At 59.8% G+C, this 17092-nt stretch overlaps 1 protein-coding gene across 11 annotated transcripts in view; it reads right to left on the reverse strand.

Moving 5' to 3' along the window:
• Nucleotides 1-586: 586 nt before the first annotated feature.
• Nucleotides 587-17092, reverse strand: part of SH2B3 (SH2B adaptor protein 3) — a 30580-nt gene continuing 14074 nt past the window's right edge. For 2 of the 11 annotated variants that reach the window (XM_063350892.1, XM_063350893.1), the window contains exons 3-8: nucleotides 7203-7304; nucleotides 6845-6936; nucleotides 6635-6726; nucleotides 6229-6443; nucleotides 5726-5897; nucleotides 587-5363 (exon numbers count right to left, since the gene is read on the reverse strand). In XM_063350892.1, the coding sequence (XP_063206962.1) occupies nucleotides 5068-5363; nucleotides 5726-5897; nucleotides 6229-6443; nucleotides 6635-6726; nucleotides 6845-6936; nucleotides 7203-7304 (969 nt within the window). In that variant the 3' untranslated portion in view covers nucleotides 587-5067. Of the gene's footprint in view, nucleotides 5364-5725; nucleotides 5944-6228; nucleotides 6444-6634; nucleotides 6727-6844; nucleotides 6937-7202; nucleotides 7305-17092 lie in introns of all 11 variants that reach the window. The other 9 variants (XR_010073135.1, XR_010073133.1, XR_010073134.1 and 6 more) reach the window with 9 other exon arrangements.

Below are 17092 nucleotides of genomic sequence, written 5' to 3' on the forward strand. Positions count from 1 at the left end.
AGAAGGAAGGGAAGGAAGCGGGGTAAGCATTCCTTAGCAAAATGACTGCTAAAAAGATGGGGAAAAGGATAGGAGAAGATAATTGACTATGAAGTGCTGCGGTCTTCCGAAGCGTGCTGTACGGTGCAGGCATCCCGCACCGGCTGACCAAACGGTGATGCTGGTTAAACTGGATTATGCTGTGTTGGCGTTTCAGAGGCAGGACGAGTAAGCCGTGGTGCGTGCAGCCTTTCACGGGCAGAGTTAACGTGCCAGCGTGGCTTGGTGAAAAACACACGGGAAAACAAATACCGCTGCAGCTTCTGTCTCAATCCTTCCAGGTCCTTAATCCTTCCAGCAGCGCAGTAAAATGTCGTGAATTGGTGTTGAGGTGGGCAGCAGGGGGCATGAGACCGTCACGGACCGTGATGGTGACGTGGGGCAGGACTCCTGGAAAGGAGTCTTCTGAGAAGAAACGGCTCCTCGCGCAGGTTACCGCTTTCTTTACTTTTCTAAGGGAGGGTTTCTGTCTTTTAGCAGCCATTAATTCAGTATCTGTTAAAATAATATCCAGGCACCTACAGAGAATCAGACTAAAGATTCAAAGTGAGAAACAAGTTCTAAAAACAGTTTATTAAGAGCAGATTTTTTTTTTTTATATTATGTCAAAACTGCATTATTCAAGAATAAGTTACTTGTACAGTACATACAGAAACAATATATAGAAAAACCTACTATACAAGAATTGTGCAGGTGAAAAGTAAAACTCTCGGATCAATCTGCTTTTCATCCAACAAACTGTTGGCTTTAATTATCCTGCTAAAGGCGGAGAATGCACAGTCGCCTCCCCCACCTCTGGTAGTCGCTGGTGAAGGTCGGGGGCTGTTCAGATTGAACAAGCTTAAATTAAAATTTGGAATATTGTACTCAAACCTGTTAGTCAAGATTTTAAGGCTTTGTAGGCTTGTTAGAGTAAAACTGTGTTGGTTGGATGACAGCAGTGTTCTGTAGGCTGGAGACTGTAAGAAATGAGGAGCTTTGGCCTCACCCCGGACCTGGACCTCTTAGAAGCTTTGCCCCAAAATAGTTTTGACGCAAAAGCCATCGGTGAGGGAATGGGGGTGTCAGTGTTTGGTGACCTCCTGTGGATTGCTGGTGCCGTATCTCAGGGCTGGGTTGCGGGAGGGAGGGAGGGATGGACGAAGACATGAAATACTGGTTCACGTCAGGAACTTCTTCAGAACCTGTCATCCGTAGGGACACACAAAAGCCACCGATAGGGAGGGTGGTTTCCATATCTGGCTGGACTCAGGTTATGGACTAAACCAGGTCCCTGCTGTCCTAGAGAGCGAAGGCACTGCCCGTTTTGCATCTTTATTGCCAAAAACAACTGTCCTGAGTAGCCGGCTGAAATGGGGCTTCCCTCCCTGCTGGGCCTCCCCTCGGGGAGCGGCACCAACGGGCACCGGGCAAAGGCTCCAGCCAAAGGCACCGAGAGCTGGGCTTGGGTCATGGCTTTGTCGCCTTGGCTCCAAACGTGTTGCATGTGTCCATCTCCAGGACCAAGCTGAGCCCTCAGCGGTCACATCCCACTTTATTTCAGCTCCAGGAAAAGGCTCTTTCTCCTCCGTGGGAGCCCAGGAGATGGCTGTACCCGCAGCCCTGCGGGGGCTTTCCCCATGGCTTCCCCTCCTCCCAAAACTCAATGCTGCTACTTCATAAAGCCGATAAGAGCCCACGTGGGCCAGGGAACTAAACCTGCTGAGCCCTAGGCTCCTTTCCTAAATTTAGAATATAAAAATTCCTTCAGGTTGCTTATATTCCATATAATGGAACGGTTTCATGCCCTTTTCCCGCTGCTGTAATAAAGAGGAGGACCTGGATTGATGGGTGCTGGCAGGAGCGGAGGAAGGGCTGCGCGTCAGGCTCTCACCTGGGTCACAAGCCAGATGGTTTCTAGGAGAAATGGGATTTCGAACTCAGCCCTTCAGGAGCTGGGCAAATAGCCCCGGAATCCGTGCCACGGGTCCTGGTGCAGCTGGGGTTGGGTGGGGGGGACCGAGCTGGGCGGCTGGAGAGGGAGAGCAGCAGCTCTGGGCTTGGCTAAATTAGCTTAAACCAAACGAGCCCCTCGGCAGGGAGCGGCTTGGTGGTGAAACGGCCCTTGGCTACCTTGGTGGTGAGGTCCGAGAAGGAAATAACTCTTATTAAATAATTTATCAGAGCCACTTCCCCAGCGCTCGCTGGGGAGAACGGGAGCTCGCGTCCGCCGGAGTTTTGTTTGCAGAGGGGAAGCGGCTGACGGGGCGATAATGAACTCCATGTATATTCTGCTAATCAAGCGCAGCGATTTCCATCTAAACTACGGAGAAACCCCTTTGCAATTAAAACGGCAGGTTAAAAATACCACATGCGCATGCATGTTTAGTTGCTGGCGCTCAAACAATAAGCCCCGGCGCACCAAAACAACCCATCCCGGCGGCAGCAGCATCTGATTTATCTGGCACAGGCTGTGCCGGCCATGAATAGCGATTCCTTTTCCAACCCCTTTTCCCAGCCCGTTCCTTCTTGCAGACGCTCTGGGGTGATTCGGGTGAGGTCACCTTGTCCTTTGGGGAAAGAACCCTTTGAATGGGACTGCCTGGAGCTCAGCAGGACAAAAAAAAAACAAAACAAAAAAACCAAAAAAAACCAGCTCTTTGAACCTTCGTAAGATTTAACGTGTGGGTTTTTCCGAGGCACGCGTGCCCCGGGAGCCACGCAGCAAGCAGCTGAAGGAGCCAACAACTTGCGCTACGCTTCCTCCCCTTCCCTTCTTCATCCCTAGAAATGCAAGACCGGGGGCAATTAGTTATTAGCGACGAAGGGAGCGCCTTGCCGGCCACAAACCAGCCCCGGCTATATGTTCCTGCCATTCGGTGCAGCCTTTTTGCTGGTCCGGGAAGGAAAATGGGATGTGGATATGGCGGAGAAGCTCCAGCCGAGGACAGGGCTGCCTTTGTTTCTCCAGCAGCCTGTCTGGCTTCGGCAGCGCCGGAGCTGCCGTTTGCTCTTCACCCTCCGCTTTCAAGAGCGAGCGCGACGGTGTGCGCTGAGCGCCGGGAAACGCCGGGCCCCGCCGGGATATGGGAATGCTCCCCGTGCGCCCGTTTTCAGCTTGTTGAAGGGGGAAAAGGGAAGGGGAAAAGGGAAAGGGGGAAAAAAAAGACCTTGCCTGTTCTGAATGTACAGAGAGAGCCTGGGAGAGAGCGACGGGGAGGCACAAAATGGAAATCCTAAGTTGTTTCTCTAGTTGATGGTGTCCGCTTTCTCCATCCTTTGGCTACGACTTACAAAACCAGATTTGCTCTCACGGCCGGTCCCTCGCCTGCGTTTGGCCCCAGTTATTTTGGCCCTGTCTGCCCCTGGCTCCTGCCTGCGCTACGTCTGCCCTTTCTGCCCCAGCGCCGTGATCGTCCCCTTCGGTTCCTGCCCTTGAGCAGAGTTCGGCTCCTCGGGCTGCGGCTGCCAACCAACCGGGCTCACCGCACGCCGGCTCCGGCAAAGCCCTGCCGAGGGGCTTAGATGTTTGCAAAACACCCCAACTCGACCCCACGAGGCTTTTTGTTTGCTTGCTTTGCAGTTCATTCCTAAATGAGCTCCTGAGGGCATCTCCACTTCAAAAAAAAAAAAAAAAAAAAAAAAAAAAATTAAAGTCTTTTTTCCTGTAAGGCCGTTTCAAGGCAAGTTTTGCATCCGAAATCCCGGGGAAGGCCATGCGGGCTGCGCTGAGAAATCTGGAAGTGGAGTGGGGCGAACATCCCCTCCCGCCTGTCGCAACGGCTCCGGCCCCTTCCTTATTCTTAAAATAACGGCAGCTTCTAAGAAGCGGTTCCTCTCCCGGCGCGGCCGCCCCAGCTGCCCCAGGTAAAGGGCACCGGGGCTCGGGGGGGGGCACACAGCCTGGAAACGGCAGCGGAGGTTGGGGTACTGACCCACCTAAGGCACATCGCGGGGGTGCAGCCCCTCGGCGGGCTCGGGGAGGGGGATTTGGCTGGGAAAAAGCTTCTCCAGGCAGGGAAGCATACGCCGACGGCACCCCCTTGCCTGCAGAAGGCCACTGCAGAGCTTTAAATACCACCAAACTCTTGGTCACACAGTGTTTGGGGGGGGGGGGGGGCGGGAAAAGAGGCAAGCGAGAGCGGCGGGTGGGGGGGCAGCCACCTGTGCTGGCGAGGTAAAAAAGTACTTGGGGGAAAAACTGATATAGATTTGTGCCTAAAATGCTTCCATCGCTGGGATAAGATGCCTCCGCCACCGGGATAAAGCACCTTCATCACCAGGAGGAGCCGCCTGCTGTCAGTCTCTGCGTTAGTTCTCAGCTAGTGACTTTATTAATGAGGGAGCAGTTAGTGTTCACGTCTTGATTAGCAAGGCGAATGGCGAAGTATTCGTCTGGCTGGTGCGGGGAGCAACTGCAACTGCGCTAGGTTAAAAAAAAAAAAAAAAAGAGCAAGAAAAGCCTGTTTTTGCCTTATCTTAAAAAAAAAAAAAAAATGAAGCCCCAGCTCTGATCGCGATCGTCATCTTCGCCCGACGCGGGAGCTCAGCTCCGGCAGGTCGGGCTTTGCTGGAGGGTTTGGCAACGGCAGCGGGTTGCGCAGCCCGGAGCAGCAACTGGTCGATGAATTTAGAATCCACTTTTTTTCCCACCACCCCCCCCCCCCTTTTTTTTTTTTTTCCCCTTTCCTTTCTCCAATTATAGGGGTGTAACGCAAGACCCCGGCTCCTCCTGGCACTGTCGTGTCAGGGACAGGCGGGAGACCGAGCCTGATGGCACGATGCTCGGGACGCAGGGAGGCAGGCAGGAGCGGCGTGTGTAAACAGTAATGAGAAAGCTTTCATAATAACAACAAAAAATAAAAATAAAAGGCCCTTTAACAGGCCAAAGAGAGGGAGCACACCCGTACTGGAGTGAAAAATTACCCCCTTCCTTACAAAAAATATAATAATCATCCCTAACCAGAAGGAAGAAACGAAGTACATTCTTTCTGGCGTTCCCAGAAGGTCTCTAGGATTTCTCCACCCGAAAGTGCATCCCGGCACCCGTCAGAGCGGCGTGTACTGGTTGTCGATGGCACGGACGTGGCCCCGGCCCGGTGCCTCCACCTCGTAGTCCGAATCGCGGTGCCGGGGGCCGTGGGCCGTGGCTGCCCCGCTGGGGCGCAGGCTCTGCGCCAGCTCGGCCGGCGGCGGCACCAGGTGGAAGATCTGCTCCGGCGGGGGGCCCGGGGGGGTCTCGTCGGGGCCGCGGGGGCAGGAGGAGCCGGCGGGGGCGAGGCTGAATTCGGGGCTCCAGCTGGGAACGCGCAGGGAGAGGGGGACGGTGCTGCCGGAGCCGGGAGCTGCGGGCGGAGGGGAGAGACGGCGGGTGGGTGGGATGCTCCTGCCCCAGCGCCCCCCGCTGCGGGTACCAGGGTGGGGGTCCGGGGCGCATTCTGCACCCGCCCTGGCCGCAGCGGGGAGCAGCCGGCGATTTAGGGCAGCTTCTCCTTTTTGGAAAGAGGAAGCCGGGAGCTCGGGAGTCACCTTTTGTGCCGCTGCCCGGACGCTTCCGCTTCCCCCCCTCTCCCGGCCTCCCCAGCCACGTGCAGCCAAAGGGCCCAGCTCTGGGACATCCGCATCCATCCCAGGGACCCTCCTGCCGGGACACCCCCTCCATCCCTGCACCCCCCGGGAACGTCCCCATCCCTCCCTGCCCGCCTACCTTGTGGCTGGGGCAGGACAACGACGTAGCTGGACAGACGGACGTCGCAGGCTGTGCCGCACTCCAGCGGGATGGGGTAGCGATGGAAGTGGTGCAGCATCTCCACGATGGAGGAGAAGCGGAGGTGCTGGACGCGGCACTGGCCCCGCTCCGTCAGCGCCAGCCGCAGGTGCTGCGGGGAGGAGCACGGACCTGTTACCCTTCCACCGGCTCCTTTGCTGGAGGAGATGATGGAGGGACACAGGGATATTTGGGGTGGGGAAGGGACAAATGGCCTTAGCATGACGTGCTGCACCCCCAGCCCGCGGTGCCCTGCTCGTTGCAGGGTGTTTTGCCCCGCCAGGAGCGGGGACGGGGCCACCAGCCCACTGTGACCACCAGGCAAGGAGAGCATCTCCACGGGGTGGGATGGGACAGGGACCACACTGCGGTGGGGAGGTCGCCCGAGGGACTCCTGCGAGATTTCCGCCCCCCCCTGCCCCAGCCCCTTCTCCCGCCCGTACCTTTGCTCTGCCCTGGAAGTTGAAGGTGAGCACGTACTCGCCGCGGCGTGTCTCGCTCTGCCGCACCAAGAAGACGCCGTGGCCCTCCAGCCCCCCCAGCTGCACCAGATGAGCCGCCTTCACGCGGGAGATGGGCCCGTGGAACCAGGGGCAGGAGGAGAGGAACTGCTCCATCTTCGGTCCCGCCGCCTCCCCCGGGCCCCCTGGCGTCGCCCCTGCCATGGCACAGGGATGAGTGCCCCGGGGACAAGGGGACCCCTGCCCACCACCCCCGGTCCCCTCCCCTCTGGCTCTGCCCCCCTGCTGTACAATTCGGGGATGCCATGGCAGGGATCCCCCCCAGCGAGGGATGTCCCCTGCACCTCTGCCCTGTCCCCAGGGTCCCCCGGGCGTCCCTGCTGCTCACCTTGGCTGAGGTTGTCGGTGTTGGTAGCGGGGCTGGTGGCCGCAGGGTCGGGGTGCCGGCACGCCAGGAGCTCAGGGTCGCCCATGTCAGACCTGCCGGGGGACAAGAGAAGCCAGGCTGAGCACCGGCGGTGGGTGACAGGAATGGTGCTGGGGGACACGGAGTGGCTGTCCCCATCCCCAGGCTCGGGGACACCCGCCGGGCGCTCACCCCCTGTGTGCACACTCCCGGATCTCGGCCGTCCAGGAGCTGAGCTGCTGCTCGTCCCCGGCCTCGAACACGACATCGGTGGCGTTGGCGACCTGGGGGGACATGAGAGAGGGACAAGGAGGCTTCAGAGAGAGAAAGAGATCTGCATCCCCCTCCCACCCACCCGCACTTGGGGACCGACCCTGACCCCGGCCAGGGCAGAGCATCCCCCACCCGAATGCCGCATCCTCCCGTGCACTCTGTCCCTAGTTGGGAAGAGGAACCGAAATTTGGCACGGGAGATTTCGGCAGCCACGTGCGCCCCGGAGGGTGGGAAAGGCCTCGGGACCGGCTGCGGACCCCCTCGGCCGGGCCCTACCTTGAGGACGAAGGTGTGGAGGTTATCGGGCATCTCGAGGCGCGTGCACCTCCGCACCTCCTGGATGGCGGAGCAGGCGGCGTGCAGCTTCGGCTTGGAGCCCTGCGGAGGGGAACACGGTGGCTGAGCTCAGCCCCAACACCCCTGCACCCCAGAATGTCACCCCCCGTCCCGCTGCTCTGCTGGGATGGGGCTGAGCCTGCCGGGAGCCACCCGAGGCATGGCAGCCAGCGAGGAAATACCCGGCTCTGCAGGGAAATACCCCACCGGCAAGGAAATACCCCATGTGGCAAGGAAATACCCTGCACGGCGCTACCCGGCCATTGTCGGGGCACTGTCAGGGCACTGTTGGGGGGGGCTGAGTGGTGCCCGGAGTGGGGACCCACCTTGGTGGCCCCCCCAAGGACCTGGCAGCGGAGGGATGGGTGGAGGAGAGGAGGGAGAAGGGGGTTCCCAGCGTGGCAGCGTGTGCTGGGGAGACTGTGTGCACCGCTGGGGAAACTGGGGTGCGGGCAGGGAGCACCCCGGTTGTGGGCGCAGGGCTGGGGGGGTTCGGCAGCGCGCTCAGGGGTTGGCGTGCCAAGAGCTCCCCGCGCCCACCCGGCCGGTCTGGCGCTGACACAGGCACATGACAAAAAGCTGAGCAAACACTTCCAGAAAGACTAATAATACCCCTCCCCACAGCTTTCGGTTCCGCCGCCGCCCAGCGTGCCCCATGCGCTGGCAAGCGAGCCGCTGACCGCCGCGAGGCTGCGTGCGGCATATGGCAGCCACCCCGCCACCGCCGGGACCGGGCTGTATCCAGGGTGCCAGGGACCCTCCTTGGATGCGAAATGCCCCTGGGGGACCCCTGCACCGGTCCTGGACGATGGAGCTGACCCCTCCATGCTCATCCGCATGGCCGGAGCCAAGCGTGTGGCTAGCGAGCCGCCCCGTGCAACCCAGCAAAGCCCAGCCAGCGCTGGTATGTGCCTGGCAAGCTCGTGTCCCCCCGCCCCGGTGCTGGGCTTGCTGCCAGCACGGTACGACAAAATTTTGGCTGGCTGTGATTCACGCGGTGGTGGCTTCAGCATCCCACAGGCTGAGCTGCTGCACCCTGCGCCAGCCCCGGCATTCCCCCCGCTCCCCGCCTTGACGATCCACGGCCACCGTCCCCGCGGGGACGCCAGTCACGACGGTGTTTGCCAACCGAAGCACATTAATTGTGCTCCGAGCTTGCGACGCCGGCAGCAAAGCCACCCCTGCCATGTCCCCAGCCACCTCCACAACCCCAAGGGGGGTCCCCACCGAGCGCTGGGGGACCCGTCCCTCTCCACGGTCACCCAACCAAACTGTCTTTATTTGCTTTTTTCTTTTTCTTTTTTTTTTTTTTTTCCATCCCCCCCCCTTCCTCCCTCCCTCCCTCCCTCCCTCCCTCGACACTCTCGACCGAGGACTCGGTGTACTTTTGGGGCCGGAAACGCAGCGCGAGAGGGATCAGCCCTTATCAGCGCCGAGCTGCGCCGAAAAGAAAGTTCTTAGAAGTCGCTCACCGAACGGCATCGTGCAACGGGGTTGGGCGCTACCGCGGCGGCTCGCGGCACCCCCGGGCCCGTCGGCGACAGTGATTGCAGCTACAGCTGCAATCACTGTCGCCGACGGGCCCGGGGGTGCCGCGAGCCGCCGGTGCTTTATCCCGAAGGATTTTTATCCTTTTTTTTTTTTTGGCCGTCCTCGGAAGATAACCCCCGTCCTGTGCAAAGTCCTTTCGGGGAGAAAGCCCAAGGGGTTTTTGGCCCATCCTGGCTGCTTTCCCGTACGTGGGTTGTGACGCCCGGCACGTCCCCCCGGCTCGCTGGCGTGGCGGGTTTTATCGGCACCCATCCCGAGCACAGCGGCGGGGTCGGCCCTCCCGCTTTCCTAGGAAGGGGGAAATTCCAGGAAAAAGGGAGTTCGGCGAAGCCCCCCCCCTGCCCTGCTTCCCTCCCCGGGAAAACGCACAGACGGGGAGCGTGAAGGGAGAAGGAAATGATGCAGCAGAGAGATACGGTGCCCGAAAAACGAGTCTGGCTTCGGAGAAGTGCCTACCGCAGGCACGGTGCCCCCGCTCCCCCCCCGAACCACCACACCTGACCACAAGATGCCCTGCTCGATGGCAGCCCGTACCGAGAAAGGGATTTCTCGGTAACCAAAACTGCACACTCAACAGGCTGCGCGTTCACCCGGCGCCCACGGGCTCCTTCTCGGCAAGAGAGGTGCCACGGCAGCGTCGTGGGGCTGGGTATCCCCTGCTGCCGGCTGGGCTTGGGATGCTCAGGATGCTCAGGATGGGATGGGATGCTCGGGATGGGACGCTCGGGATGGGAAGGGATGCTTAGGATGGGATAGGATGCTCGGGATGCTCAGGATGGGATGGGATGCTCGGGATGGGATGCTCGGGATGGGAAGGGATGCTTAGGATGGGATAGGATGCTCGGGATGGTCAGGATGCTTAGGATGGACAGGGATGCTCGGGATTCTTGGGATGGGATGCTTGGGATGGGATCCTCAGGATGGGATGGGATGCTCCGGATGGGAAGGGATGCTTAGCATGGGAAGAGATGCTCAGGATGGCATGCTCCGGATGGGAAGGGATGCTTAGGATGGGCAGGGATGCTCGGGATGGGAAGGGATGGGATGAGATGCTCAGGATGGGATGGGATGCTCAGCTTGCTGCCCCAGCTCAGCCCCGCAGCCCAACCAGCACCAGCTCCCACCCCAGAGATTTCACCCCACTGCTTCCCGAAGGATCCTGTGCACATGGGGGACACCCCAGCACAAGGTTGAACACGCCCCCCAACATCACCTGGGGACACAATGTCCCACAAAGCTGCACTCCCAAGCCCCCAGAAGACAGCCCCCACCGTGCCATAGCTGTGGCATCCCCGGTCCTGACACCTGGCACGCAAAATCGGCCATCCTGGGCTGTGACACGGGTGACGTCCGGCTCACAGGGCTGACGGCAGCAGGATCCAGCCCGGCTCCCCCAGATCCCTTCTCCCTGCAGGGACTGACAGTGGCCAGGCATTGCTGGGGACATCGAGTCACCCATGGGGACACATGACAAGAGCCACACGGCTCTCAGCGCCTACTTAAATTTAGTGCTCGAGACCAGTGTCCTCCCACCTGCGGTCTCCTGACCCCCACTATTTGTATTTTTGCTCTTTGCAGAGGATTTTTTTCTAGAGTTTAAAAATACAAAGCTCCAGCCAGGCCAGAGCTGTCCCCACTGCCAGGGGACATGTGGCAAACTGGAAGATGGAGGAAGATGGAAGATGGCTGCTCCCAGCCCAGAGCATCCCGCCAGAGCCCAACGCTCAACCCGGGCGGGGGACACCCCACTGCACCCCCTGTCCTGTGTCCCTGCATCCCCGACACTGGCGGGGGGGGATGTCATGGGGAGCACCAGCATGGCACTGGGAGAACTGGCACGGCACGAGGAGTGCCAGCATGGCATCCGTGGCCACCACGCACCTGGGGAGGGCAGGGCGGCCGGGAGAAAGTGGGGTTTGCCGGCATCTGCCAAATATAGGAAGGAGCCCGACGCCAGCTCGGCACTGTGGTCGTGCCGGGAGCGCGAGCACTGAAGGTCAGGCCAAGGTCACGGCTGCACTCGGGCGCTGCAGGCGCGGAGAGGAGCTGCTGCGTTTCCGCCTTGCAAACCCCCCGGTAACAGCCCTCGCCGCAGCTCCTTCGCCCGCCACTTTCTTTACTCCCCGTGTTTACGCCAGGCCGGGGCACGCCACGCTGCCGCGGGCTGCCCATGCCGCCGGGCGCCGCCGGCTGCTTTCGGCGCGCTCCTCCCTCCGGCAGCCCTCGCAGCGCACCTTTCCGCCCGCCTCTGCCGCTCGCACGTGTGAGCGGCGGTGGGGAAACCACCGCCCAGGAGGGCTGGCTCGGCACGACGGGTCCCTCTCCAACCAGAATATTTGGGATTTTTTTTAATTTTTTTTTTTTTTCTTTTCTTTTTTGAACCAAAACTCCTCCCAACCTGCCCAAACATGCCAGGAAAGCTCTCACCGCGATGCTCTGAGTCGCTGCCGTACGGAGCACGACCTGCATGGACGCGCAGTGGACACGGCAGATGGTGGGAGAGCTTTTTTTGGGCTGGGGAAAGAGGAAGGCAGCCAGCTTTCCAAGAACGAGAGCGCAATCACACCGCCACGCTGCCCATGGCCAGGAGAGCCATGGGCACCCCTAGGCTCAACTGGTACCAGCACCCACCGCCCACCCAGACACCCCCGGGCTCAGCCCATTTCTGCCGGGTCCCCAAAACCCTGCCAGCGCCTGCAATGCTGGTTTACACAGGAGGAAGCCGGAGCCACCCACCCTTCCCAGCGGATTTGGCCAGTACCCAGTCCCCGGCTGGCAAAAGCGGCAGTGACACGGGGATGACAGTGGTAGCACGGCAATGACGGCAGTGGCATGGTGATGATGGCTGTGGCACAGCAATGACAGCAGTGGCACAGTGATGGTGGTGGTGACTGGTGGCATGGTGATAACGGCGGTGGCACAGCAATGACGGTAGTGGCCTGGGGATGATGGCAGTGGCGTGGGGGTGACGGTGGTGGCACAGAATGATGGTAGTGGCATGGGGATGACAGCCACGGTGATGGGGCCGGCAGGCCGAGACCGTGCGGGGCAGAGGGAAAATCCTTCGAGAGCGACGGTCGCTGTCACCGGCCCCTCCACGTGCCAGGGATTTCCCCGCGCCGGCTCTTTCGCTTCCACTCTGAGTCACGCCGCGGGAGGCGGGGAAGCGCCACGAGCCCTTGTGCAAAGTCCCCGACAGATACGGGCGAGATTTGTTGCTTCTTGTAAATCACGGAGCCCGCCCTGTACCCCTTCGGCACGGCACAAACCTCAGCCGGAGCTGCAGCATGGCCCAGCCCAGCCCGGCCCTGCCGGTGGACGGACAGGCGGATGGATGGACAGCCAGCCAGCCACCGAAATCTGCAGCCGTGCGAGTGCCGGGTTATGCCGATGTAAAACCACATCCCATGCCCACAGCCCTGGGGAGTTTTGTGGAGTTTCCCAGGAGCACGGAGACACGCAGCCCCGTCCCGGGGGGATGCCGGGCCAACTGGAGGGGAAATAACATCTCATTGTCCCAGCACCGGGCAGTGGGGTGGCACCGGGGGTCCTGCGGGGCTGGGATGGGCACCGAGGGTGGTGCTGGAGGGCGCAAGGTGTCTGCTGCACCGGCGATCGTCCTCGGGGATTTGCACCACGGGTAATCCCAGCGTTCGTCCTCGGGGACTTTGCATCACAGATAATCCCAGCGTTCGCCCTTGGGAGGTTTCACCACGGTTAAACCCAACGCTCCTCCTCAAGGACTTTGCACCACAGATAATCCCAGCATGTGTCCTTGGGTGTTTGCACCACAGCTAATCCCGGCGTTCATCCTCGGGGATTTGCACCACGGCTAATCCCGGCGCTCAGCCTCGCAGGTTTGCAGCACAGCTATTCCCAACATCTGTCCTCCGGCAGCTAATCCCAGCGCTCCGGGGGGTTGGTAGCACAGCTAATCCCGATGCTCCTCCTTGGGCGTTTGCACCACGGCTGATCCCAAGGGGACAGGTCTGCCCCAGGCAGCGCCATGCCAATGCTGGTGTTGGGGACAGGGGCTGGGATCCCACTGATTTGGGCCATTTCCCTGCACAGCCCCGGCCTCTCATATGCCTTCTGCACCCCACGTCCACTGCAGGGCCCCCCAGCCCAGCTCACCCCCTCAAAGCTCACTGGAGAGGACCCTTTGGTGGCATACTCCAGCCTCTCTGCCTGCATGCGGAGGCTGTTCACTCTGAAACCTACTGACAGCAGCGAGTGCCATCATGGGGTTCTCTGTTCTGGGCTTGGGGTGCTGGGCATAGGAGGTGCCACCTCTGCCCATGAGAGGTGATCCCTCCCCCCGCCAAGACCTCGGCTATCACCTCGCCAAAACCCCCTCTCTGCCCACCCCAAACCCCAGCCAGCATCTTCAACCCACCGACACCGGAGGCACAAAAGAGCTTCCAAGACACCCCGTCTCGAGGCATCCCCAAAGCCCGCGGGTGGGGGACAGAGCCATCCCCGAGGGGACCAGGCTCAGCGGTGACAAGAGGCACCGTTGTGCCGGCCTGAAGCGCTGGCTCGGGGGCGGCTGGGGCACAAAGCTCCTTCTGTTCCCATCCCGAGCGGCTGCTGAGCGCCGGCGAAAGGCAACACAAGAAAACACAGCCCGGATCCCCACCGACCCACCGAGCCCATATTTCTTATTAAATTAAACCCAGGGTGCCATACAACGCAACCCCCAGAGCCGCTGGGTAAATCCATACCTGTGGGGAGGGATCTGGGGGGGGGGTGTCCAGCTAGAAACCCCCACCCCATCCTCGGGGCTGACTGCCCCTCTTTGTGCACTGATAAACCTCAGCGGCCGCCAGATCCGCACAAACGAGGCGACCTTCCCTCCCCAAAACCCTGCAAACCACCCCAAAAAAGCAGAGAGCCCAGCGGCTCACGGTCACAGCAGGGATGGGGAAGACGGGGGCTATAAACAGGATCTGTAAACAGGCAGCATTCGCCAGCCCCTTTAGTTTTTTTTTTTTTAGTTTTTTTTTTTTTTAATTTATTTTAAGCCAAACTCGCTTCCAGCGTGGGCTGCTTTAATAATTTCCTGGAATAAATAACAAGCGTGGAAAGTAAACAAGGTGTCTGCGTGCGAGCGGGAGCCGGCCGCAGCCGGGGACTGAGTCACCCCAAAGCCTGGCCCCGCAGGGATGGAGGGCATCCAGCACGGACCCCGCAGGGTCCCCAGGATGTCCCGGGATTTTGCACCACCCAGGACCATGGAAGGGCTTTGAGAGCCCAAGGAGGAGCATTCGCTCCCCCCCCGCCCCGCCCCCCGGGTGGGTACTTTGGTCCCAAAGCAGGACCTTGCCTGGCGCTGGTCCCTGCCCGGCCAAAGGAAGGAGATCTTGCCCAAAATGCTTCGTTTTTACCATAATCTCAAGACGACGATGAACGTCACGACACCCATCACGAGAGCTGGGAGCGGCTGCCCGGCAGAGAGGAGTCCTGGGGAGTCCCATCCCCAGCCGAGCCCCCTCCGCCGGGATGAATCCTTCCAGACCCCACGCTGCCTGCGCAGCCTCTCATAAATATTTACCTTTGAAAGAAGCGGCACTCAGCCTCGAAACAACCACATCCTGGGCCGTAAAAAAAAAAAAAAAAAAAAAAAAAAAAAAAAGGAAAAGGAAAAGGAAAAGAAAAAGAAAAAAAAAAAAGAAAAAAAAAAAAAAGAGACAACCACCCAAAAACCACCACCGGGCATCTCGCACCCGGGCTGAGTGGGACCCAGCACCCCCCGGCACCCCGTGGCCCATCACGCCCCCAGCTGCGGGAGGCTGGTGGGGAAGCAGCACGGTCCTTCAGCGCTTCCCCAGTCCCTTTTCCTGTGATTTACTTAATATCTCCATTTTTTGCTCACTTCTCAGCTCACACACGGTGCTTTCCTACCCGAGCAGCTCTGCAGCATCCCTGCGACGGACATGGCCCCGACCGCGAGCAGCCACCAGCATGAGCCGGGCCGGGGGGGGAGGTCAGAGCAGTGGGGCAATCCCCCCCCAGTCCCACTGCGGCAACAGCAGGGGGGATTTTAAAGGATGGGGTTCAAAAGGGAGGAAACCCCCCGAGCCCCTCTCCTGCAAAGCCCCATAACCCCAGCGCCGGGGGAAGCGGCAGCCTGGGGCTCCGTCCCGCGCCCTTCCCCTCGCAACCCAATCGAGCCCCGGCGAGCTCCATCCCAGCAACACGGTTTCCAAAATAAGAAACTCTGCTCTTCAGCAATTAACGCCGGGGCTGTGGTTACGCTGCTAGAAGTGTTTTTTCCGTGCATGACCAAGGATGGAAAAAGTTGTGGTTAATAAATGACAAATAACCTTTTGTCTCATCGCCCTCCCCCTGCGTGCCCTCACCCTCCGATACCAAAAAAAAAAAAAAAGGCGGGGGGGGGGGGAGAATATTTAAAAATTCACCACCAAAATCTCAAAAAGCCAAAAGGACGCCCAGCCCCGCGTGCCTTCGAAGAACAGCGAGTGGCGCCGCACCGAAAGCGAAGCAGCGAGGGGATGCGCCGCCCGCCCTGCTCGGCGGTGAAAGTCTGCGGGCGGGTTTCGGTGCAGCTCCCAGCACCCTTGGGTGCAGTTTCGCCTCTCCCGAGGGAATCGCAGCACACTCAAACCTCTCTGGCTCTTACCCCGTGGCAGGTTTCCCGGCTCCTGCCCTGGGGATGCCAGGAGAAGGATGTGGTCCCTGGGGCTGCTGGGAGAGGGATGCGGTCCCTGGGGGAGAGATGCAGCCCCTGGGGATGCCAGGAGAAGGATGTGGTCCCTGGGGTTGCCAGGAGAAGGATGCAGTCCCTGGAGATGCCTGGAGAGGGATGTGGTCCCTGGGGTTGCCAGGAGAAGGATGCCAGGAGAGGGATGCAGCCCCTGGAGATACCAGGAGTAGGATGCCAGGAGAGGGATGCAGCCCCTGGAGATACCAGGAGTAGGATGCCAGGAGAGGGATGCAGCCCCTGGAGATGCCAGGAGAAGGATGTGGTCCCTGGGGTTGCCAGGAGAAGGACACCAGGTGAGGGATGCAGTCCCTGGAGATGCCAGAAGGGTGTGATCCCTGGGGTTGCCAGGAGAAGGATGCCAGGAGAGGGATGCAGCCCCTGCAGATGCCAGGAATAGGATGCCAGGTGAGGGATGCAGCCCCTGGGGATGCCCGGAGAGGGATGTGGTCCCTGGGGATGCCCGGAGAGGGATGCAGCTCTCCAGACATGTACTGTCCAGCCACTAAGGGATGATCCTACAGGGTCGCTCTTGGCTGGAGGATCAAGGCAGCAACCCCTGCTAGCCTGGGATTGTTTAACTTTTTTTTTTTTTTTTTAATTGCAACAAAGAGAGAAAAAAAAAATAAAAATAAAAAAAAAAAAAAAAAAAAGTGGTGCGAGCCAGCTGGCCCCTGGGCAAACAACGGGGACCGGGGCAGGAGCACACGTGGTCCAGCCCGCTCTGGCTCGCAGGATGGAGGATACCAAATGGGATCCAGATTGACACAAGGGTGCCTTTCCCCGGGCCAGGACAACGACGGGACATTGAGATGCTTCCCATCACCAGCAAATCCCTTCTCGCGGGGCAACCGTTGCCCGTGGGCTCCGGCAAACCCCAGAGGGGTTTGCCGGAGCCCACGGGCAGCGGTTGCCCCGCTCATGGTGGCCCTGGGAGGAGAAGACCATTTTGCATCAGGTTTTTTTTTGCAGGAATGGAGAGAGGAACAGAGGAGCTCATGGGGCTGCAGCAGGGAGAAGGGCATTTATGCATCCCACTTGGCGCATCCAGTTTTTAAGGATAATTATAGGTCACTAGTAAGAGGAAAGGTGGTTCAGATCGGAAGCAAAGCTGCAAAAGACGGGGGGGGGGGGGGGACGGGGGGGAGGGTTTGCTCAAGTCCCTGCCTGGGATAGGGATGCAAACACAGCTGCTGCTGGGGTCAAGGCTTCCCAAAATATGGCCTCTCCATCCCTGCGGGCAGGAACGGGTGGCAGCTCCTCCTCCGCCACTGCCTCTCCATATATCCTCGGTTGAGTCACTCGAGGTCACGTTGGAGCAGCCCCAGTTGCTCCTGGAGGCACAAAGCAGCTCCAGGAGGAGCTGGGGATGGGGACCACGATGCCCGGCCGGCTTCTGCGCAGAGCCCCAGGCGCTGAAAATCGGAGCCCCAGCAGCGCAGGACCTGCTTGCTCAGGAGGTGGCAGTTCTCAGAAACCAGCTTCAGGTGAAAGGAAGGGGGAAGAAAAAAAAAAAAAAAAAAAAAAAGAAAAGAAAAAAAGGAAGTCAAAGCAG

The sequence above is a fragment of the Chroicocephalus ridibundus genome, chromosome 13, assembly GCF_963924245.1.
Source record: "Chroicocephalus ridibundus chromosome 13, bChrRid1.1, whole genome shotgun sequence".
Classification (NCBI taxonomy): Eukaryota; Metazoa; Chordata; class Aves; order Charadriiformes; family Laridae; genus Chroicocephalus; species Chroicocephalus ridibundus.